General features: G+C 36.8%; 1 protein-coding gene and 1 long non-coding RNA gene across 2 annotated transcripts; both read right to left on the bottom strand.

The window, feature by feature from the left end:
• Positions 1-904: 904 nt before the first annotated feature.
• LOC110052894 (aldehyde dehydrogenase 1A1-like) lies at positions 905-14,459 on the bottom strand. The gene is made up of 12 exons (XM_089275511.1): positions 14,281-14,459; positions 13,654-13,758; positions 12,556-12,696; positions 11,376-11,502; positions 9,359-9,549; positions 8,638-8,751; positions 7,755-8,042; positions 6,941-7,105; positions 6,078-6,235; positions 3,199-3,273; positions 2,559-2,598; positions 905-1,359 (listed from the first exon to the last, which is right to left on the bottom strand). The coding sequence occupies exons 1-12, from the start codon at positions 14,320-14,322 to the stop codon at positions 1,327-1,329; spliced, it is 1,479 nt and encodes a 492-aa protein (XP_089131637.1). The 5' UTR covers positions 14,323-14,459; the 3' UTR covers positions 905-1,326.
• Positions 14,460-19,935: 5,476 nt separating this feature from the next.
• Positions 19,936-22,843, bottom strand: LOC149102481 (uncharacterized). The gene is made up of 2 exons (XR_016202594.1): positions 21,106-22,843; positions 19,936-20,341 (listed from the first exon to the last, which is right to left on the bottom strand). It is a non-coding gene; the product is annotated as an uncharacterized LOC149102481 (long non-coding RNA).
• Positions 22,844-25,159: the final 2,316 nt, after the last annotated feature.

The raw sequence follows: 25,159 nt of genomic DNA, 5'->3' as shown, positions 1-25,159 counted from the left end.
TAACCTAGGTTGAAACAAATTTATCTAGGTTGAAATCATTCTAAAGAACAAATTGACCTACAACATATACAAAATATAAACCCATTTACACCTTGCCATAGAACGTGCAGGTAATCAGGAAAGCCGTTGTATACTTTCGTCCTGGATGGTATTACACCCCAACCTTTCCATTATGCGCTACATTGATTGTCTTGGCCACTGTATTTTCTATAGACCAGAGTAGTCCTTCTTTCACTCAGTCCATCAAGCAGGACTGCAACTGAGCCTGGAGGAAAAATGGCCAGTCTCCCTTTCTAGGATTTCCTACAGCCACATTTTCCTTAAGGTTTTCTTTGCGGTTTTCATCATGCACAACGTACTAAGCGAAAGAAGGACCACTCATACTTTATATTTTGTATGGCATGGTATAAAATTGTTATGCAATGCTTTTGCATGGTATGCTATGGAATGTCCCACTTCTCACTTGTATTTTCTTGGTATACACACTTGAATGAAGGCTCCAAACATTTAAAGAAATGTATGAAGCTTTATTGGAATTTCCAGAGGTGGGGTGGTCTTAGAAAAATCCCTTCTGTGGGAGAGGTATGGATATTTTCTAGAACTACACAGTACCTTAAATTGACTATATCATGTAGGTCGTGCACAGTCCTGTCCCTGGGGTCACTGGTGAGAGTTTTGGTTAGTCAGGTACATTGTTTTTTTTGTTTTTTGTTTTTTTAGTGTTTTACAGCACCTTTTAATCCACAAAAAATAAATCTAACACATTACACAGGTACACAGGTACAAAGGTACATTGTACCTATAGCCTGTCTGAGCAAATTTTATACCAATCAGACAGTGTGGCCTGCACAATGATATGAAATTATCCTTTAAAAAACTGCAATGTATTCAAGACCTGAAACCATTGTCTTTTGTGGTAATTTTATTTCACATATTTCGTCAATACTAAAATTATTAAATCTCTTGGTTGTTGCATTTGAATATCTGATGTTGCTTTACTTTTTAAAAACCAATAATTTTGGTTGTCTAATCAAAGTTCTTTTTTTTTAACATGCAATTTTTTCCCTGTCTACAACAATGCTGTGGCACTGTGACTGGAGTAGACTACATGTGCAAGTAGTCCCTTTTTCACGCAGTCCATCGTGCGTGATGCAAAAGAAAACTACAAGAGAAAAAATGGCTGGATGAAATCCTGGGGTTGCACTTCTCGCCCCCAGATTTTCACGTGGCCATTTTTTCCTCATGGTTTATTTACAGTCTTGCTCGACAGACTAAGTGAAAGAGGTGCTGTACTCGTAGTCATTGACTGGAGTTGATGCCTTGACTCTAAGAATTCTTTGTTGGTACTTTTGTTGTAACCTACAAGAAAACACACATAGTAGCATAATCAGTCCATCTCTATAATAAGGCAGTGGCGTGATCCACTGTATTGGGAGGTACCAGGTTGGGTTGGTTCCCTCAACCCCCCATAGGGGACTCCCATTTAAAAGAGACAGGGGTGCTCGTCGGAAATTTTGGAAAGGACCCCTAAGAGGTGCCAAGATCCTTTTGTGTGGGCGTGGCTTGAATTTTTTTCTCCATTAAGAGGTACCAATTCTAACAGAACACATTAGCTCCTGTCATATTTTTTCAGCTCAATACCCTTAAAGGTACCAGAAAAGCTCCTGCTGTAGACCTTTTGAGGCTAAACACCCTAAGAGCTACCAAAACCGCATTTTTAACCTCGGGATTTTCTGTTATTATCTTAAGGGAAGTTAGAACTTTTCAATAACACGTCAGCAGTACAATTTTTTGTTTGTTAGGAATATTACTTTGTACAAAACAATATATTATTTTCAATTGACTTTGGGGTGTGAGATGGAGTATGTTGTTTAGGTGACATAACATTTCTACTGATTAGCAAACTGCAATAACCGTTACACGGTCACATCACCTAAAACTAGAAGCCAGTCATAACAGTTTCAGACTACCACTCTCACTTTATTTAAACCTAATCATGTACCCTTTTGGTCATGTACCTTTTTGGTACATTACAGCAGCATATCAGTTGAGTTTGGTGTAGCCACGGTTCATATTTGGTAAGATGAAGTGAAGCCAAAATGCCCATGGTGAGACCAAATGATCTTGTTATGCTGCCAGAGCATACCATAAAAGGTATGATCAGATATTTACCATACCCAAATTCAGCCAACATTTCCAGAGATATTATTTCTTTGAGTAAGGTCATCTGTCATGTTCTAGTTATGTGTATAAGGAGTTTGGTTTTGCTGGAAAGTTTTGACACCTTTTAAGCCCCGAAAACAAAAGCTTAATATTCAATAACATTATGACCTTTAGTTTTATTTTTGAAACCTAGATGAGTTTGTAGCCATATCATTTGGGTACGGTACATGTAATATACCTTATTGAGTCTGTGCACAACCAGGTACATAGTATATCCAAGAAAGGCGATTTCTCAAGTTCCCTGTTGTGTGTTAAAATCCATAAAACGTTGCCAATAAACTGGACACAACTAACAATGAATAGTTTTCTCAATCAGTTAACTGATAATCACTTACTGTTTTCACCTCCAGGTAAGGCAATAGACCATATTCACCCCTGGATAATAAAAAAAAAAAAATAAGTGTTTGTGTATCAATTTGCAATTTAAATCCTTTATTAGTACAAATGTAAATTGAAGGTCACAGTGCTATTAAAAACTTGGTTGGAATGTACAGTGGCACTAACTATCCATTATTAATACATATATGTGAATTGCATATGCTTCTTTGGTCACTGAGCACATTTTGTTTTGGTTTTATTATTATTATATTTTCCTTATTATTAATTAATGAATTTTTTGTAATAGTATGCGATAGTGAAATATGTCTGTAAATAGTGTCAATTGATAAAATCTGAATCTGAAATCTGTGTGTGAAGAGGACTAGAGCTTTTTCTAATTTGCATTTAATTTATCATGATCCACTCCATATTCACAGGAGTTCTTAGGTTAATGCAGTCAATTTTAATATCTTACATGAAACTATTGTGGAACATTTGTGGTATGGTTTGCATCTCGTTTCAGAATGAATTTTTCTCAGGCCTCATTGTTTCAGGACTGTAAATAAAATAATTAGTAATGGATAGGTCTCATTTTTGTTCTTTCTACCACTAGTCTCATAATTTTATATAACAATTAGTCATCTTCACAAATATTACCATTCTCTTCCAGAGCCAGACATTTTGAAGCCTCCAAAAGGTGCCTGAGGAATTCCACCATAATAACAGTTGACCCTGAAGGAAATCAGCAGGTTGGAGTAAATCGCAATTTAAGAGTGTTACATTGATATTTCATGCATGTTTACAAAATCTGTCTTCCCAGTCTATTCAATGTAAAACCCTTAATGTATTTTGTAATCAGTTAAGATCTTTTGCCAGGTATTTCTTGAACCGTGAAGTATTTTAGAAATCAAACTGTCCATTTTTGAGTCTTTTTTTTTTTTTTTTGTAAAAAAAAAAAACCTCTTAGTTGGCACGTAAGTTATGAACGGGTCTAGGGATGAGTGATTGAGTGAGAGATGTATGTATGTCACACCAATCAGATTGGACCTACTATAAACAGCCAATCAAATTTCTTGTTGTAAAGGGAAATGGTATGTGAGAAGATTTGACCCTGACAGAGTTCAGAACGGCCATATTTATTCTTCTATAAAAGAGGAGGAAGTATTCATATATTGGGTTTACTTTGACATTTTCTGTGGGTTAGGCTGAGGATTTTAGTTATGAATGAGATGAGCCTTGAGGTTTGAAACAGTTCGTGAGTTAGTAGTATGCAAAAGGAACGGGATATTTTCATTTTTAGTTACAAAGGTAACTTGATACTTTTGTTTTTCACAAGGAGTAAATTCAATTAGAGGCCACAAATAGTCCCTTCTAGTTCTTAGGACATGTTTTAGAGGAGACGAGACTATTATTTTAGATTTGAAACAGTTCAACCGTTTACAATAGTAATTGCGGGTAATGATTGTTTTGTTCTTGTTGCATGCAAATATAACGAGGTATTTTTATTTTTTAGCTACAAAGTGTAACTTGACACTCTTGTTTTTCTCAAGGGAGTAAATTCAATTAGAGCTGATGAATTGTCACCACTCTTTCCCATGAGATGTTTGCTATCTTTAGTAACAAATGGTAACTTAACACTTTCGTTTTTTATATGGGAGTAAGTTCAATTAGAGCTGACAAGTTATCGGCTACTGTTTCCAGGATATTAAACAAAAAAGAAGCTTTTGTTTCTGGACAGTTTTTACGTCTCTGCAGTAGCAGTTTAATAGTTTTATTTGATGACATTCATTTCAGTCCGATATGAAGTATGAAAACTATTCAAATGTTCTTTGAAGACTGCGTGGCACCAAGTTAAAGTACAATTTAATTAAATCAGACTTTTAATGTGTCAGAGAGGTTTTTTTTCTCTTTCTTTCTATTTTCAGTGAAGTTGTGTTGTGTAAAAAGGGTAAACTTACAACTCGTATAAAATGCGAAAAAGTCTCTTAATTAACTTGAGTATTTTTGAGCAAAAGTTCCTCTTGGGGGTTGGAAGGGCCATGTGATCAGTGAGTGAGGGAGTTATGCATGTGCACGTGTCACACCAATCCCGGTGCGGGTTGTATCAAAGAACGAATCAAATTGCCTGTTAGAAAATAAGATGGTATCTACATTAATCTGGAGACGTGTCAAATTACTGTAGTTTGTTCAGTCAAACATTTTATGGCTTACTATTTAGCTATCTTACCATGACCGATGTAACATCGCATGTACATCATAAATTCCCAGTTTCTTTCTTACTGTACAGCGCAATCAAAAAACTTGTCAAATTAACCAAATAATTACTGTAAACAGCTCCATGAATGCTCTTATCTCCGACACTTCACACAAAAAAAAATAACTCTTGCACGCCTTGCGTGCCTATGTTTATTACTGAGTGCCACACAAATGCTATATGGTATATGAACCAATTATTAACTGCACAGCCATAGGCCAAGCACGGTTCTTGCTCTGCATGGGGTTTATTTATTTTTAGTAATACAGTTTGTGTTGATCAAGTGATGTGGTGTCTACAGTGATCAATGAATCATCAAGAACTGCTTTGGAATGTGCACTGCATTTCAACTGTAGTGTAAATAAACCAGTTAAATTTTTAAAGCGCGGTTACAAGATCTAAAAGATCTTCTTGTTTGTGACATGAAGAACATTTAGTCTTCTTTCTTTTTGGGGGGAAGGAGGTGGGTGGGTGGGAAGGGAGATGTTTTACATTATTGGTCAGTAGCAATACTGGGATGAAGAGTAAGAAATCACATTTCTCTCTTCTGCCTTCCCCATAGGTGTACAGGCACCTTGGGACTTGGGGGGGTGGGGGAGAAATCTGGATACATACATGCTCAAATTGTAGTAAGAACAAAAACATTTACAAATCTGATGGACATGGCTAATGAAACTGTCATAATTATAAAGTAGTTATTTTGGAACCTTGCATACTCTATGACCTGAATCGACAGCCTAGTAAAATTGGAAAGCTATGAAGGAAAAACTCATTTCTTCATGGTACAAAAACTTCATGAAAAGTTTTAAAACGGCTCTTTCAGAGTCATTCAAAACGCCTTTTTTGAAAGCCACCACAAAAGCAAAATTCTTGGTCTTTTATTTCAGTTTGATACTTTTGTCATTTGTTTTGTTGATAAGAAATTGGGAATGGAAATAATATCCATATTTGTGGATTTCCACGATACAAATTTAACCGATATGTGGCTTTTCCAAAGCAGAATACATGGATCCCTTGATCATATCGTTTGACTTAAAGTCCATATTAGCAAGGCAAACGTCAGATAAAGTAACCTATGAGCCTTTTGTTTTGCCTTTTGTTTACTAATTTTAGTTGTATGAATGTAAACCTTCTATGTAAACCTTTGGAATGTTTTCTCCCAAGTGCCATTGGCTAAATCATGGGCATTTTGCAAAAATTCAGTTTCCAAAACTGAGTGGCTGGGGGTGGGGGACGTTAGCTGTTTGGCATGATAGTTTTAATTTTTATTACTGTTACTAACCAAACTGTCCCTGCAAGCAAACTATGAGAAATAGTTGTTGCCTTGTCTATGTCCTTGGTGAATACTGCAGCTGCCAGGCCATAAGTTGTCCTATTTGCCCTCTCAATGACCTCATTTACATCACTGAATTTGATTATCTGCTGCACTGGACCAAATATCTAAAATGAAAATAAATAAGCTTAACTTAGTAAACAAAAACGTCACACAACTTTACCAGCCATGGAATAGTTGATATAGATAAGAACATGGCTAGGTGTCAGTAAATAAGTTATGCTATAAATATATGTATATGACCTCCTTGATATCACTGAATTGAATATCTGCTTATCGATGAACTGGGCCAAAAATCTTCAATGAAAAACACCAGCATTATTAAACATGACTGTTGTCAACTTACTGTATGATCTAAAACACATTGGTCAGAACTATTGTTGATATATAACTGGCATTTTTCCCACTACAGCATGCCCATTCATTGGCTAGTTCATGGTTACATGACATCTAACAATAAAACTGTTTACCACCAAATGTCATGAGCAGGCAACATTGCAAAAACTATGACGTTAAAAGGGAAACAGTTCACTGTTCACCTCGAAATGTTGACCACTGTTGCACATGAAGGTGGCCTGATGTCGCTGGAATCTCAGCGGGAAGGAGGATTTGTTTTCTTTTGTGGGAATTTGTTTTGCTGTATATAACAAATCACTTAATGACTAGTCCCAGGGGGAACAGTGAATTTTGTTTCCCACAAATCTCATTGTTTCCCGAGACGAAGTTGAGGGAAACATTGAGATTCTCAGGAAACAAAATTCACCGTTCCCTTCAGGACCAGTCATTAAGTGTTAAATATAAGAGAGAGACACCTCTTCTTTGGCAATCCTCATGTCATCCTTAACATCTGAGAAAACAGTAGGTTGGATAAAATATCCCTTGTCTCCATGCCGTTCACCTCCACACTGCAGTTTTGCTCCTTCCTTCTTCCCACTCTCAATCAGATCAAGGATTTTATTAAACTGTTCTTCGTCAATCTATAAAAGAAACAAATTGGATAAATGATAAAAGCACAACTCCTGGAGGGGAAAATATCCTGTTTGCCACTACAAAGGGTAGTTTCAAATTTGATGTTTCAAACCATAAGATTTAAAGTTCATTTAAAAAAGAAATAAAACCATCAACTGGATTTAAAAACCACTGGAAAAGAAACTATGGATACAAAGTCAGAAACAGTTTGTCAGTCTCCTATTTGGACATTGCAGATTATAATCAAACCAGTTTTTTGGTTATCATCATCATTTTCACCATGTGTTTATCCTGAAAACCTATGTTTAAAAGTGTATTCAGTGTTTTAATTCATTTTGCTCTACCTGTAGATTTGTATACGCAACTAGTAAGTCTTTTATCTCCTATCATTGTTTATAAGACATCTCAACATGCAGATAATGCCCCTCCTGTGTGAAGTCTCTTGCATCCTTGGTTAGGTTAGATTGTTTGGATGAGACCAGATTGAAGTAAACTGGGCAGCAAAATTGGCATGATGAAAGACTAAAAAATGGCACAAACTTTGTAAAAATGTAGTTTACTACTTGTCTAGAAAGTACCCGTGGCCAACTTAAGCGTTCCTGAATGGGTGTCTTTGCAAACAGTAAATTTGCGAACTGTTTAATTTTATTGCCACACCTGTGGTCCTTGTTCAGTGGCTTCGCCAAAAGGGTCCCCAACTGTACACTTTTGAGCTCTTTCTGCACTCTTTTTTACAAACTCGTCATAAATAGTATCTTGTACAAAAGTGCGACTGCCAGCACAGCAGCACTGTCCTTGGTTAAAGAACAAGGCACGGTGGGCAAATTCTACTGCAAGGTCCATATCAGTGTCAGCAAAAACTATGAGAGGGCTCTTTCCTCCAAGTTCCAATGTCACACGCTTCAAGTTAGACTTTGCTGCTGCTTCCTGGATTATCTTCCCAACCTTAAATTAAGCATCAATGTCAATCATTAATCACGTCAATAAAATCTAGCTTCATAGGCCTGGAAAGCATCTATATAGCTGCATCACCCTCTGCATACATCAGTTATACTACATGCTCAGACGTAAGACTCTGTCATAAGCAACCCATGTATACTTTTAGGATGTCAAAACCTGACCGAAATAATATTACAGGAAATGTTGTTTGGAATAAATTGGTGAAATGGCCATAAACAACAGCAAAACTGAGTAAAAAGGAACTAAAAAAGCTCAACCTAAGCCAACATAAGGTGGTTAGTACACCCTAAATCCTTAAAAGGCAGTTAAATGGGTTGTTCACATTATGTTGGATCCCATTTATCTTATTATCTCCTCCTTTGGAAGTTCAAGATAGCAGAGACCTACTGTCTGTAATAAAATTTGCTCTTATCTTAATTTTGATGTTTGCTTCCATCAAATACAGTATATGCAGTGATGGCATAGTATGGTACAAGTCAATATCCAATACAAGATAAACAAAAATAATAAAAAAGAAAATCAAAAGGCTTGGTTGGTCACTTAATAATAATTATAAAGATTGGACTACAAGATCATGCACCTCAGTTGATCCAGTGAATGATACTTTATTGATTTCCATGTGTTCAGATATGGCGGCCCCTGCTGTAGGGCCGTAACCAGCGATGATGTTTAGTACACCAGGAGGAAAGCCAGCCTGACAAATTAAATGACATAATGATTTTTATGCTCTCTTGAGGAAATCTCTCAATTGAGGATCTTTGATGATCGACACAGTAATTTTTGAGGCTTGTTATACTTGTAAATTGAGGATTAAAACAGTGAATCTTAATAAAGATTGCAAGGATCCTAAACCTTTTTAAGTGCCAAATTCAAAATGTTGATTCTTCTTACTGATAACCTACACACAGTTTTTTTTTCAGCATCAGTTCTGAGAATTATGTGGTTGATCAAGACAATATTGTTATTGCCTGCTTGCTAATGTATGGTACTGTAATGAGAAATTAGATTCTGATCACTACTGGGAATTAAAGGGTTACTTTTTGCCATGATCTATTACAATTAGAAGAGCACAACAAAACAAACCTAAGTGCAACTACTTGAATGCAATTTTGACACTGGTACTTTATTATTAGTAAGGGCAAGTGGTTTTCTATGAATTGTCTTCTTTGGTGTGTTTGTCCCCTGGCAGAACACATGACTAATAATTTTGCATCATACACATGTAAGAGTTGACCAACACAGTAGCTGTCATGAATAAGGCCTATTTTTCATATTGAGCAAGTCAATGGAATCTTCATCACCTCTTGAAAGAGAGATCCCAGATACAGAGCTGTTAATGGAGTTTGCTCAGCTGGTTTAAGTATGGCAACATTGCCACAAGCCAGGGATGGAGCAAGCTTCAAGCTGCTCAAGAGGAGAGGAAAGTTCCATGGGGTAATGGCTCCAACAACACCCACAGGCTCATGTCTAGTGTACACAAAGAAAGGACCATCTGCAAAAAACAGTAAAACAGAGCAAAGTTACCAGTCATGATACTTATTGAATGCACAGCTGGGAGAAATCTCAAGCATGGTTAAAATTACAGGCATTACCGGTAATATCGCGCATCATACATGTACTGTGTGAACAAAATTTTTGTGGGAGTTTATTTTTGGAATCAGCAAATTTCTGTATTTTGCTGGAACTAATTTTTGCGATGGTAAAAGACTGGTTTTTCTAACTGGGTACTAATTTTTGCAATTTTCGGGAAGTCACGTTTAATTGAAATTACAACATTTTTGCTTTTTTAAATTAATTTGCATGCAATTGACAAGTCAAACAACATGCAGAGATGTAAAACACAGTAATCCAGTTATAGGTGTCACTCTATTACAATTACATCATGGTCTTGTGCGGAATTGTAGATGCTATTCCCAATGGAGTACCCTCAGATGATCCTTTCCTGTAAACCTTTCTTTATTTCTGAAGGCATGTTTTGTTTCTCATTTCATTGTTTTGTTTCTGAACAAAAGAGATGTTTGAAATAAAATGGCTGCAACAAGATTCTACTTGTGATGTGTTTGTATGTATAACTTCACCAGTGGAGTAAATTTTTGCTGAGAAAATTGTTTTGGAGGCAATGTCTTTCTGGGGGGGCATCATGGAAAAAAACCGCAAAAATTAGAACCCACAAAAATTTTGTGCCACATGGTATAATTATAGAGTGAAACCTCTATTAAGCAGACCCCCAATTAAGCGGACACTCTCTATTAAGCCAACACTTAGCCTTGTCGGAAATTAACATCTTATATTTTGCTTTATAATGAACCCCTATTCAGCAGACACCTCTATTAAGTGGATGTGGACACTAAAATAAATTGTATTTGGCTAATTTCTGTTGTTAAAAACCTCTAATAAGCGGACACTGGATGAATTGACAATGTGGCATTGGATTACATCCTTGAAACAGTCGATTAAATAGTCGATTAAATGTACCTGTATTATCGCTTCTGTATTGAAAGGGCATTATTACAAACCAATTAAAGTTGGGAACAAAAGGTGATGAACTTGAACTCAAGATACAACCTGGAACTTTATTACATTACAGAGGAACCGTTGAATGTTAATTGTTTACAAACATTGCACAATTGTTGTAAACCTTTATTAAGCAGACACTTGGGAAGGTCCCGACGGTGTTCGTTTAATAAAGGTTTCACTTTACTCTAATGGCTGTAGCCTGAATTGCATATTTAATTACAAAACCAGCCCAAACTTTTATACAAGCACATGCATGATTATTTGTTTATTAATTCTTAATTAGGATAGTGTCCAAATAAGTAATATGGACAGTTCCATACACAACATATAGTTAATAAGTAAGAGGACTACATAAAATTGTCTTACAAATTTAGAAATAATAGGATTTAAAAACTTCTTCAACAGCCAAATTGGACTTTATAGCCTTGGCCAATTTTGGCTGTCCCCTGATTTATTTCAATCAATTTATTTTCCAAATTCAGTGGACAGCATGAGTAAGTCTTACAATTTTACATGTACTAAATATTTTGTAGATATAGCCTGCATTGTATTGTCATCATTGGGCCAAAGTGTCCCATAGGCACCAGAAATCATCCTGGTTTCCATGGCATTAAGTGACTGGTAGTTTTCTTTCTCTGTGGTTGGGATGCTACCATGTAACAGGTTTACCATTAATTTGCACCTCCAGGTGGAGAGTAAGCACTGTGAGGGCAAAGTGTCCAAAAGTATATAACAGTAATGAAGAATGTATATATAAGAGCAAATGTGAACAACCAGTTTCTCAGTTGTTGACCAACTAACCAGTAGAGATGGTCTTTCCTGTTATCTTATCAGCCCAGCCAGCATAGTATCTGAAGCATTTTGCTGATAAACGAATATCACCTACAGCATCAGAAAATGTCTTTCCATTGTCCAATGTCTCCAGGGACTAGCAATAATTGGGTTTTAAAAGAAATGTGCTGATATTAGCCCATAACATTTAGAGTTATTTTCATAGCCTGTGAATACAGACGCCTCTCATCACTCAATGCCAGTAATGCATTTCTCTTGCAAAATACCAAACTGGCTAGCAGCAATGAGTAGTCTGCTGGCAGCCGGGTTTTTCTCTTAGGGTCACTTAGACGAATGTTTTAGTCATCGTGAACACAAAAAGGCAGTATGGCGGTGGCCGAGTGCTGCGCCCATGTCTCGTCCCATTCCCCTTTACACTAAAGCGTCATTCCTCATAACCGTGGCTGAATTTAGAGAGAAAAACAGACTGCCAGCAGTCTAGGCAATGAGAGATGACAGCATTTACCAGCTCTAAATTTTACTAATCAATAAAATATACTTTTATGCCTTGGCAGCAATATATACTGACATACCCAGTTTAATGTTTTGAAATTGTTGGTATTGTTATGCAATACACCATCAGATTCAGCTTGCATGAGTAGATCAATATTTTTTAACACTTGTTTAATGTTAACAATGCTTGCCTTGGTCTACCCTGCCTATCAAGACATGAAATCAGTCAACTGCCATTGGTGAGCTCTTTAATAATATTGAAATTTTTGACATGTTTTGGGGGTGTGGGCTTAGAGGTGCAGAGATGTGCACCAGCCATGGCCAGTTTCCACAGAGTGTTCCTTTTTCCGTGCTTGACTTGCCACTACTTTAATCTCCAATCAGCACCAGAAAAATAGGAAACATCTACAGTTGTGGGATCCATGGTAATGCAAAATTGTGTGCTAAAAAATATATACCTGAAATTTATGGTACTTTTGCAAATAATATTGAAGAAAATGAGCATTCCAGTAGCAGCACTAACAACAGCTGACTGCCATGTCACTGAGAATTTTGACAGAAGAAAAAGTCAAACTTCTGAAGGTAGAAGGCTTATAAATCCTGCTACCTCTTCATTTCAAGTCTCTCAGCAGTTCGTCCCTGCACATACACCAAAGTTACTGTAAATTTACCATGAAAGCATAATTAATTAACTCACAGCAAGATATTCTAAATCTCTCTCAATAAGATCTGCTACTTTGTACAGCAGGTTGCCTCTCTGGGAAGCATCCATTGTCCTCCAAGGACTCCCCAGTTTAAAAGCTTCAGTAGCTGCCTTGACAGCTTTGTCTACATCAGCCTGGTCCAGAAAAACAAATTAAAACTGATATCAGTTAGTCAGAATTTAACACATTTTACAGAGCTCTCTATCTGAGCCATTGCTACAAAATGTTAGCAATACAGGTACATCAGTTGGTCCTTTCAAAGTGCCAGGTTTGCCAGGTTAAATCTTCACTGGGCATACGCACTCACAAAAAGAATATTAAAACAGTGGGGGGAGGGGGGTGGGGGACTCCCATATAAAAAGGGGGGTTCTCCTTGAACCTTTTAGGGGTTAAAAATGTGGTTTTGGTACCACTTAGGGTGTTCAGCCTTAAATGGTCCACAGCAGGAGCTTTTACAGTAAAAAAATCAGTGTCACTTAATGAATAGTTTTAGACTTGGTACCTCTTAAGGGTGAAAGAAATTTCCAGCCACACCCACCAAACATTATCTTGGTACCTCGTAGGGGTTCTTTTCAAAATTTAGGATGAGCATCCCCGTCCTGTTTCTATGGGAGTTCCCCCCCTCCCCCTGGGCTGCTCACACTGCTCAGGGCAATATCAATCTTACAGATAAACATCTGAGTACTCTTAGCTAGCTTTAAATTCTTAAGTTTAAGGGCTGGTCAATAGTAAAAGCGAGACTCTGCGAGAGGGCAAGACTAGCATTTTTCTTTGGGAACCCGAGACAGTTTGACTTCCTCATTTGAGAGACCAAGACTTTAAAGTGTTTTAAATGCGAGCTCGAGACGTTCAGGTTCTAAGTCGTCCAGAAGTCATTTAATAAACGAAAAAACAAATCGGTACTTTGAGACTTTCTTAGCCTTGCAAAAAAGTGAGACATAACCGCCACAAAAACAAGACTGCGAGACCGGTGAAACTGAGCGAACATTTTGCGAGACCCATTACTTTTGAAGGACCATTTGCCAGCCCTAGTTTACATGAGAAGTAGAATATCTTGCATTCATTGCATTGTTCTGGACATCAGTACCCACCTTGTCACCCTCCGCCACATCACATATCTTTTCCTCGGTCACTGGATTAATGGTGGGACATGTTTTTCCACTGACAGAGTCCACAAATTCATTATTGATAAAGAGCTATTAAACATTTAAAGAACAAAGTTTGTCAAGTTTTTAGCCTTCTTTCCAAGGTTAAAATCAACAAAATACGCAATACAAAGGATATAGATCTGTCCGATGTACAAAGTTATTGAGTATAGCCTCTTAAGTTTATCAACAGGCTAGAATTAAACCTGCTGTGACTGTTAAGAAGTAGTTTGACTAGGCATACGGGATATACTGAAGATCACCGAACTATTGCCACAGCCCTTGTTAAATTGTACACGTTTCTACTTCAACGTCCCAAACATTAATGTTATAAGTTTGCTAGGGGTAATTTTTGCACCAGTGTGTCAGATCGAACCCCATGTGAACAGTGACCTTACCAGGGAAAGGTATAAGAGATTACGGAAAGAAGTAACTAAGAAACTCAGACGTGAAAAAGCTTCAAATTCAATAATGAACGCTCGACTTCAAGACTCCCTTGCTCGTGACTAATTGGATGGGCTAAAATTTACACCTATATTGTACTGTACCAACTAGTGTGAAGCTGTGACCTACTTTTGTGAACTTGATTTCCGGATTCCTTACGGCTTGAGGCATTTTGGACTTTTCAATATCTGGATAATGAACGAAAGCAAGGAAACCAACAGAATCGTAGTACCAGCAGCTGCACCGAGAAAACGATGTTAGTCGTCACGAACACCACGGCGAACGAAAGGAGATTGGGTTGAAATGTCTCCAACGATCGCATGACAAGGATCGCGTCATAAGTCCAAAGTACCATGATATGTCACGCCATATCGATGATAACGTCGGAACTTCTCCAGGCCTAGCTAATACACGGAGCAATACTTAACCTGCGTGGCTGGCTATTTCGGTGGGTTTTGTGGCGCGGAACAGCAAAGCTACGAAAACGAGTGGCGAAGCCGCGAGAAGAATGATGACTAGAGCTAGAGAGAGGTGTATCGCCCTTCGCCGCCATCGACAAAGCCCATGGATGGACCATGGATGGATTTGTTTTGATATGTTGTTATCACTTTCACTCGAAATTGGCATTTAAATAAGCAAGTTTCATTTTACGAACCCCAGTCTGATTGGTTGGACTAACTGGATGAATAGAAGGTGTTGGAAGGGGCGGCAATAAAAGACCCCAAGATCCGGGCATGCAGTTTCTCCCCCTCGCGGCTTTCACAGCTTCGCTGCTCGTTCCGCGCCACAAAACCCTACCGAAACCGCCACCTTCGCAGACTATGCAATGTATTTGGTCTCGTTATGCCATAGTGACCCCGCACTCCATGAGTAGTAGCCTCCTCCAGGCGTTTGCTCAGCCTGAGAGTAGTGCAAAAAAACGGCGAGAGAATAAAACATAATGAAGAATGCGGCGCGGGGAAAACGGGAGACGGTCTCCCCTTTTTTATTTGCCATTTTTTGCGCTGCAACCCAATAAACTGAATGCCTGGAAGAGGCTTCAATAGCCGCCACGAGAGAGCGATTGAGCGAACTTGTTGGCGGGTAGCCACGCGACCATCCTTCTCCGATATTACGTGACGAGACAAATAATCATAATATATAGATTTAGCCAAGGTTCTGGGCCGGGTTGTTCAAAGCCCGATTCAGTTAACCCAGGTTAAGCGAGCATTTTGATTTGCGTTTTGTAACTTTGCGGTGAGATTTTCTGTTTTAATTGTTTGGCCTTCTGTTTTGAATTTGAATAATCTGAAAATACACAAAACATAAGCAGTGAACTGAGTGAAAAACATTTGTATACAAGCAAAAATTTTACATCGGTCAACTTTAAATCCTGGGTTAGCGTTAACCGCCTTCCGAACAACCGTGCCATGATCTAAAATCTGCTACATCGCAAGTGTTTCTTAATTGTGTTTGTCGATCGATTGCATCTTTTGTTCGGGTTCTAGCATCGTTTGCCAGAAATTTCAGTATGTTCTTTCTAGGGTAGTCCATGGGTAAGTCCATTCAAGTAGTCCATGGACTAGGGGTCAGCAAAATGTACCATTACACGGCCAGTATAAATATGGACTAGGGACTTAGGTAGAAAACGTGGACTAAGCATTACGGACTGAGTATAAAACACGGACCCATGGATCAGGTATAAAATGTGGACTGTGGACTAAATACAGCCAACTGACTGCAATTCGTGTTTTTGACTGACGGTCGTAACTAATATTACATAATACATGTAAAAACGGGAACAAACCCTCCCGTGTGTATGTGCTTTGCGATCAATTCATTTCTTTTCACCCCTGCTGTAGGGAGGCCAATTTCACGTCTACCTTACAGCTCAGGCGTAAAATGCTGTTCTTAGAATTTTTGGTTTTTTAACATACCAAACCTACCAAAACTCGAACTCTTTAATCTACGATTACTACTAGTTTTCATTGTAGCAGAAATGCCCAGTCAGACTATCCGACCAGGATAAGCTGTTACCTGTAAAAACCTCAAATTTACTGGACAATTGTCCGATGACCGACTATTATTTGCAGGCTTGACAGTGATATGTTTTTGATAAGTATTAATTTTTTTAATAATTGCTAAAGGTACATTAGTTTCAATAATTTTGGACGTTTAATTTTGGAACGCTTTGCTAGAACATAGCTTAGTGAAATTTTCATCTACAAAACTTGAGTCAGACTAAAAAATTGTGGAATTGATCTGCATTACATATATGTTCTCATAAAAGACACAGAAATGTTCCTTTCAGGTGATAAAAAGAACAAGCCTAATTCAAAGTCCTAATTCAAGTCCTTGCTTCATCATGCATGTGATGGTGCTGTCCAAGAAGAAAGTATGTACTTTATTCTGTACTGTAAATATTTTGGGTGCTTAAAATTTCAGGCACTTGCAAAATTTCAGACTGTTATATTTTTGGACATTTTTTTGTCCGAAATTAACGTTGTCAGAACTTTTTCAAGTAATGTATATGCAAACTATTTAAATTTTATGCTGTCATAATAAGGAGAGTAATGAGTAGAGAAGAGTCTTCATTTCATTGAGATGTCCCCAAGTTCAGAGGATTTTAAGTTTCTCACTTCAAGCTTATTTATTCTTGGGTCAATGTTATTCCTTGGAATGAATCAGAAATTCTTGCCTCTGGCTTCTGAGTTAATGTCTGGTTTAGAATCATTTATTCCAACAACGAACATCATTGCCTTGCTCAAGGCTAACATTCTGCTCCAAAAACAGTGATTGATTGCTCAAGGAATTAGTTTGTTTTGGTGGGGTAGAAATGTTTGGGTGATCCTTTAGGAGGTTGTGAAATTCGTAAGACTCTGAAGCAAAATTTTAAGAGAAAAGAATTATTTGCACATTGTTTTTTATTCAAGTTTAGCAAAAGTCATGTACAAAATACTTACTAGTTACGTATTGGATTTGCAGGCAAGTTGTTAGAGACATAGAACACAGAATCAAGGACCATGAACCCAGGATGGCCCAGCACACAGAGGACCCAGGACAGAGGACAGAGGACTGAGGACTCAGAACAGAGGATCAAGGAGCAAGGATAGGACTGAGGACTGACAACTGGAGATCATGGACAGTGGATGAAAGCAAGCCTTGAATGACGAACTTTCGTAAGTTGAATATTGATAGATATATTAAGGTATATCAGATATTACCGGCAGCAGAAATGGCACAGTGTACCCTTCCCTGATGGTTTTTCTCCAGGTACTCTGGTTTCCCTCACTCCTGAAAAAGCAATATTTCTAAATTCTAAATGAGCATCAAGGAGCAAGGATAGGATTGAGGACTGACAACTGGGGATCAAGGACAGCAGATGAAAGCAAGCCTTGGATGGTGAACTTTCATAAGTTGAATTATACATATACTGAGGTATATGAGATATTACTGACAGCAGAGATGGCACAGTTCACCTTGCCCCGAGGGTTTTTCTCCGGGTACTCCGGTTTCCCTCACTCCTGAAAAAGCAATATTCTAAATTACAATTTAACAAAATTGGTGACACATTGTGGTGGGCCAACTGAGATGAAAAATTCTTTGATTACTCAAGGTAAACATTTGTAATACCAATTTATTACTCTCTGTTCATTTCCTAGTTACATGTGCACATGTGGTTTCGCAGTCTCCTTTGCAGCTGTTATTTTAGTTAATGTGCAAATTGGGAAGAAACTTTACTTATTTTCTGTCTTTTTCAAAGATCTCTTTTTTAATCATAGGTAAAGTGAAATTCCTGAGTCAGTCAGTCAGTCGTTCAGTCATTCAGTCAGTCAGTCAGTCAGTTAGTCAATCAATTAATCAACCAATCATTTAATCAATCAAAAAATCACTCAATAACTCAATTAATAGTTAAGATAAAAAGCCCAGGGTATGCAGCTAACTAAAATAGCAATTAACAACCTTCAAATTTATCTAGTTGCAATTTGAAGATATTTAACATTGTCTTCCAATACCACATGGATGCACATGTAACTAGCACCCATGTAAACAGAGTATTGAACTGACCAGTGTGTTGTGTGGGTGTCGTTCATTTGAAAATAAGTGGCTTGCTTGTCACATTTTCCATACAATTCATCATATCAGAGCTGGGAATTATGCAATCATCACTAAAAATTAACTGAAACTCAATTATGGTTAAATCTGTTTCTGTGAATTAACAGTTTGGTAATTCTTGTTGTATTTTCATGCGTACAGACATTTTGAGAGCCAACATTTTGTTGAAAATGTGCAGTTCCAGAAAATATCCATACCTAGCCCATGGAAGGGATTTTTTCCAAGACCCCCCACCCCTCTGGAAATTCCAATTAAACTTGATACATTTCTTTAAAGTTTTTGGTCTTAGAGAACCCCCCACCCCCCAGGAAATTCCAATCCCTTCTGTGGGGGGGAGTATGGATATTTTCTGGTACTGCACAATTGCCTTAAAAAGTAAATTTTTGCAATTATTATTGTCGAATTCAGAAACAGACAAAGAAATTTCAAAACCCCATGCAGAAAATAAACCAAAATATGTTTCAATTAGAAATAATTTATAAAATGCTCTTTATCCAAGAAAAAAACCCTAAACTGAACACTCAGTCTGACTCAATCAAAGCAAAACTATTTAGTTCTTAATTAATACTCTCTACATTCCACATTGCAGTGTTTTTAATCAGATACAACAAGACTTTCACATGCATTCTTTGTATATAAAGGACTCACAAGAATCTGACTTTTAGTTTTACGAATTTGAAAATGATCAATGAGTCATCACAAGGTCATTCCAAATTATTATCGCCAATTTTTACTGTTAATTGTTTGTCCAAAGGCTCGGTTACTAGGAAATACAGTCAAAACTTATTTACCACTTTATTTATTTTTTACACATGTACAGACATTTTGAGTGCTCGTTAAAAATTCTCATTTTTAAATTCTAGGATGCTCTTAAATGCAAAGCTAAAAATATTCCTATTGAGTTCTAATGACAATTTCTTTTAGTTCCTAAAAAGAAAATGAAGTTACTTTTTTGATATATGTACAGGCATTTTGGTGTACCGCTAAAGAAGTAAGACAGCAGGATATAATCATTACAGTAAATATGATTTGACGAAAGCCACTTGTTTGCTCATGAAAACCTAGTTTCTCCTTCTCACAAGATTCCTATTGACCAGCATTATGATGAAATCTGTTCACTTCCATTGGTTTTCCTCGGAAATCTTAAATCGAGTTTGGAGTTGAAAAAAAATGTCTTTTGCCAACATCAGCATAAGAAACCTTTTAATATTCTCTTTATTTTTGTCTGATTTTGAAAAAAATATACATGTATGTTTTAGTTGCCAGAATGCTACGCTATTTCCCTTGTGAGATGACTTTAAGAATTCCTAGGAATTCCTAGGAATTTCCTAAGAATTCCTAGGAAAAAATTCCTAGGAATTCCTAGGAATCTAAGGTGTGAATTTTCACGGTAATTCGGACTCGGAATTCCTAGGAATTCCAAGGAATTCCAAGTTTACATAGAGCTGACTTGGAATTCCTAGGAATTCCTAGGAATTCCAACTGAAATATACTCACCTTGAAAATTCCTTAAAATTCCCAAAAATTCCTAGGAATTTCTGAGAATAACTTGGAATTTGTAGGATTTTTTGAGAATAGGTTGGAATTTTTGGGAAAATCTGAGAAAAACTGGGAATTTTGTATCATTTGTAGGCCAGACAAAATTTTGATGATAAATGCCTAGCATTAAGTCACTGATATCACATCAAACAGGTTTTAAATGAATGGTTTATTACATTGGCTCTCATGAATTTAAACATAAGAATAATCATCCTGTTTCTTTTTCATTACATCAAGAATCAAAAGTAAAACTGAAAACAGATATGAAGGTCAAACTTTTACATGTTTGATAAAAAGAGAACTTTTTCAGATAATTTACTTACTTTTTAATTTACAAATCCAACAATTTTCCATACACAAGATTTTACCTTAAATTATTGTTATTGTGTGGAACATATCTGGATTTTCATGATTGTAAGGAATCAATGATAAGAACAAAACTGAGACATTCCTTAAAATTAAAAAAAGGCTGAGTTTGGGCAAACTTAGCTGCTGTTCAGTTATTTCTGTTGATTCTGCAGCTAGCCTCTTCATCTTCATCTTTGTTGTATGACACCTAAAACAAAATTTAAAAAAATACATTACACTGCGATATATATGAGGTACTGTAAGACTAAGATCCAAATATTTATGTGCTCACAGTTTAATACATGCAGCTAATTAAGGCCTGACTGTAAGCTGGTTGAAATGTGAAAAGAGAAGACTTGATAACTGTGAAGGTGCTTGTATACTATTGATAAATATGTTACATAAATCTTGAGCTTACAGTAGACTAAATCAAGGTTTTCCTTCTTCTATAAGTGTATCAACAAGTCTCGAATTGGAGGATATATATCACGGTTTTTAGCCAAATTTAGACATTAGAAATATTAAAAAAGACACTTAAAACATTAAAGGAACATTGAAATAATAGAGTAAACACAAAAGAATATACGGATGGACAAAATTGAAGATCAACACGGATTGCCATACAGTCAGGCTGAATACACACAGGAGACATCAAACTCATGCAGACTGTGGCTGCCTCGTTGGAGTTTTTTTCAAGAACTTTGACTGGGATCAGCGAGAACTGCTATATTTGTTTCGTTTGAACAAGTGTGGCGAGAGAAACGACTTGTTATTCGCAAATCAAATTGTTTAGGCATGCCCTCTGGGCAACCTAAATTGTTTCAACCTTGCTTTAGCCAGAATTCATTTCATGCCATGACTGAGTGACCCACTCGTGTATGATTCGTGATGACAAAGTTCATTCAAAAGCTTTTGTCTAAATAAAAGAAGTTACTTTGTATAATATAGGGTTACTTGAATTTGATTACTCACCAAATAATTTTGTATACAGCTAATCTGCCCTTTGAATTTTTCCCCGTTGAAACATCCACAGTAAGACTTTCTTTTAGCTCCAAATCTTCGCCAAGAATAACATGTTTCTCATTAATGACACTCACGCTGTTTTCTTCTAGTCACAGGACCGCAGAAAAAACCATTTTGATATAATTTTGGAAGTGAAATCTACTAATACGCACGAGCGATCAACCGTTAACGCTAAATTCAAAGATGGGCGCCAATAGAGAATGACTAACGCGATCTTTGTCACACTCAGTCACGAGGATAGTCACGTGAAAATTCGCGTGCTGTGATTGGTTCAGTTGATCAGTTGAGGAGAGAATGGAAACTGGAGAAGAAGGAGAGAGAGACTGGCAACAAGGTTGCCAGACCAGTCGCTTTCGATAGTAACTCTACTTCCCTTTCCACGCTGTGTTGGTGGTCTTTTGAAAGATGGGTCTTGCTTCAAAAGGAAAAAACTACACAAACTTTTTTACGAAGAAATCGAGGAAACTGGAACGTACTTTAACTAGTTGATCTGTTCCCGACGGTTGTCAAGATATCAAAGGATCGTGAGGCACTTAAATCAAGTTCACTGCAAAGGTAAGGAATCCAATTTCATAGGGATTTTCTGTTATGATAAGCTATAATTCTAAATAAATCAAACTAAGCAATGCATTGTGTGCTCTTTAAAAACCCAAAAGCCGAAATTCACCTAAAAGGTTTCAGATCGACCTGAGAAAACGAGATAAATTCTGCAAAATAAGCTTAAGCTTGTTGTAAGTCCACCAAATCTATTTTGAGAGCCCACGTGTTTCAACACCCAGTCAGCACGATGCAGCAAGTAGAAATTTGCAATGCTTATCATTTTTCCTTTGAATTATTTATAAGGATTAACATTATATGAGATCTATAGTCTTTTCAATACATCAAGATGTAGGTTTTTTTTATTTGTCATTTATTTATGTCAGTTATTTATTTGTTTCCCACTGACTCATAATCTTTTTTATTCTTTTGATTTTGTTGTGTCATGAATTAAAGTGACCGTGAGGACAAGGAAATACAAGAAACATATTGATGATCCCACTATACCCATACCAAAATCTACAAGATTTGACCAGTTGATGTCATCTCCCTCTCTTGCATCACTTTTTCCTGGAGACCGTTTCCAGCACCATGAACAGAACACCTCAGAGTTTTCGGCTCGCCTGAGTGAGATGGCTGTTGACAGAAATGTTGTGGATGACTTTGATGGACTATGGAGTCAACCTTTATGCAAGAATTGAAGCTTCACAGAAGCATTTGATGAAATTGAGTTGCCTATACACTGTACCTGAAAAGACCACAGAAATACCAATTGATGTAATACACACAACAACTCAGATTTGTCCACAGACTGATTCAGATAATGATGTTGAAGTTTCTAGTTCTGACTCCTCTGAAGAAATTGAGAACTCTGACACTGACGGCCATTCACTGGACTCCCCTGATGAAAGTGAAACTAATTGTTCACAAGAAAAGAACATTTTCTGCCAAAGAATATGCCTGTATGGCTATTCTGGCCTTAATTTCAAGACATTGTATGACAATGAGAGGCTGCTAAAGATATCCTTGTTTTAATGAAACTACAGGTAATTTGTCCAGAGAATGTCACAGTACAGTTTTGCAAATTTACAGCAAGTGTGTGGAAACTGTGAGCTTTTCATTTCTGACATCTGTGAGAGATGTCTTCCTCTTTTTCGTAAAGTCATAAAGGATCAAGTCAAAAATTGTTCAACAGTGGGCTGCGATGGGTATGTGTGTGAATCTACAATTATATTAAATATATACATGCATATATATACTTTTGGTTTTATTGAAATTGTAAATAATATATATACATTTATGCTGACAGGAATTTTTTGCCTAATCTATTTATCAGATCTGAGAGCATCCATTTTTCTATCAGTTAAACTCTGGGTGTTTGATTTAAGGGTCCATACGGGCACATATACACTAACAAATCAGGTTGGATCTAAAAAGCAATGTTATGAGTGCTATAGTTTTATGTTGAGTTGTCAGACTTAAACTGGAATTAATGTAGTAACATTTGTTTGGAAATAATTACCTTGGAGCTTGACAACAATAAAAAGGTATGGAACTCCAGGGAAATGATCCTGTTGATTTTTACTAATTCACAGAAACTGATTCATACACTGAGTTCATCTTTAATTTTGACATTTTGGGAAATTTATAGAAATTTCAAACACAATATTTCATGTGTTTTAGCTGCTCCCAAAAATTCCCAGTCATACTTTTCACTATTCCCAAATATTCCCAGAAATTCCAAGGTCTTGGATTAAGCATAATTTGCATGGCTTGGAATAACTTGGAATTCCTAGGAATTCCCAATAATTCCCAGTCATACTTCCACTATTCCCAAATATTCCCAGAAATTCCAAGGTCTTGGATAAAGCATAATTTGCATGTCTTGGAATAACTTGGAATTCCTAAGAATTCCTAGGAATTCCTAGGAATTCCCAGACTACTGGGAATTTATTTCGCAGGGGTTGCTTTCCTTGAGAAAAATTTTTCCTGTCTATACTTTCAACAATGAAATACATTTTTGTAATCCAAATAAACTTGTTTTGGGAAAGTAGCTGCTCAATAGGAAACTTGTATTCAAGAAAATATTTTACTTCCTCTAAAATCATTAGCTAATTCAGTTGTTACTGATCATAATTATTTTCTTTGGGTGAGCAGCATTTTCATTTTTGTCACTGAGCGTTTTTTTTTTTGTTCAGATCAATAACATGATGGTGCTTGAAACTATAGCATTGTTTTTTATCACCTTTGAACAAAGGAAGCTTCCTAAAAGTACCCTTTTGTGGTAATGCAAGTAAATTCGATTGGCTGATCAAGAAATTATCGATTGAATGCAATACCAATCTGCTGCTTTTCACAAATTTATTCAATTTACTAAGTGTTATACAAAATTGTTATTTATTACTTGATCACCAGTATTACAAAAAAAAACAAAAACTGAGCTATGTTTCCCAAAATAATGCATTTAAAGTATATTCAATTGTAGCATTAAGAAATTATGAAATTAATGCAATACCAATCTGTAGGATTTCAAATTTATATAACTAACATGCATTTATCTTCATACAAAATTGTCATTTCTTACTCGATCAGTTTTAAAAAACAAAAGTTTTTTTCTAAAATAATTTCTTTGTCTCCTTTGTTTAAAGGTGCCACAGCAAGCTCATTAGCGCAGAAGTAAACAATTACTAAATAACTCAGCTAAGAAAACACTACAAATTTTGTTGTCATAAGGTCTTCACATTAGCATTGACACTAACGTGTTAAAGATAGGCCAAACGTGGGGATAGTCAGAAGAACAGGGGTGTAGAACAGACCCTTCAGATCTAGTGGGCGTTCCTAGTGAGCCATAATATTGGCATCATAGTACATTTATAATAGAGAGAAAAATAACCCTTATGGTTATTTTCGTTAGGGTTTCGATGCAGTAGTTTTCAGTAGTTCAAAACCACTTAGGGAATCGGGCTTTTTAATCCTACTTTTCTCCAAGAAGTGTTAACTAAGGCAGATTGAGTATGTCTAAGTATTATTACTACTTAAGTATCGATTCAATAGCAGAACTAGTTGGTTAAGGTATAAGCTTTTTTAACTCGAGTGAATAGTTTTTTTTTTACTGTGCTAATGAGCTTGTTAATTTTTTTCTTTGTGGATTTGATGTTTTCCACTGAACTTAGTATATTTTAGATTATTTTCAGGGACTGAGATGGCCCATACACCCGCACACAACACAAATGGTCAGATTTAAATCTAGCCGATCGATGTCCCTGCAGGGTTGTGGAAACTCTTGCTCTGAGGGCAGTGTTTCTGACGTTCCTCTGCGATATTCCAACTGAGAAATGCCGGTGAGTTTATCTGTTCCGTTTTTTTTTTTTGATGGAGGCACTTCGACACTTTAATGGTGTGGTCGTTTGCTCTCAAGTGGAGAAGGCATCATGGGGGAAGGTGAGGGTTTGCTTTTCATGTCTTT

This window comes from Orbicella faveolata, unplaced genomic scaffold (assembly GCF_042242905.1).
Source record: "Orbicella faveolata isolate gen_17 unplaced genomic scaffold, um_ofav_v1 contig_36, whole genome shotgun sequence".
In the NCBI taxonomy this organism is placed as follows: domain Eukaryota; kingdom Metazoa; phylum Cnidaria; class Anthozoa; order Scleractinia; family Merulinidae; genus Orbicella; species Orbicella faveolata.
Note: the sequence above shows the minus strand (reverse complement) of the source record. Positions and strands in the feature narration are given on the sequence as shown.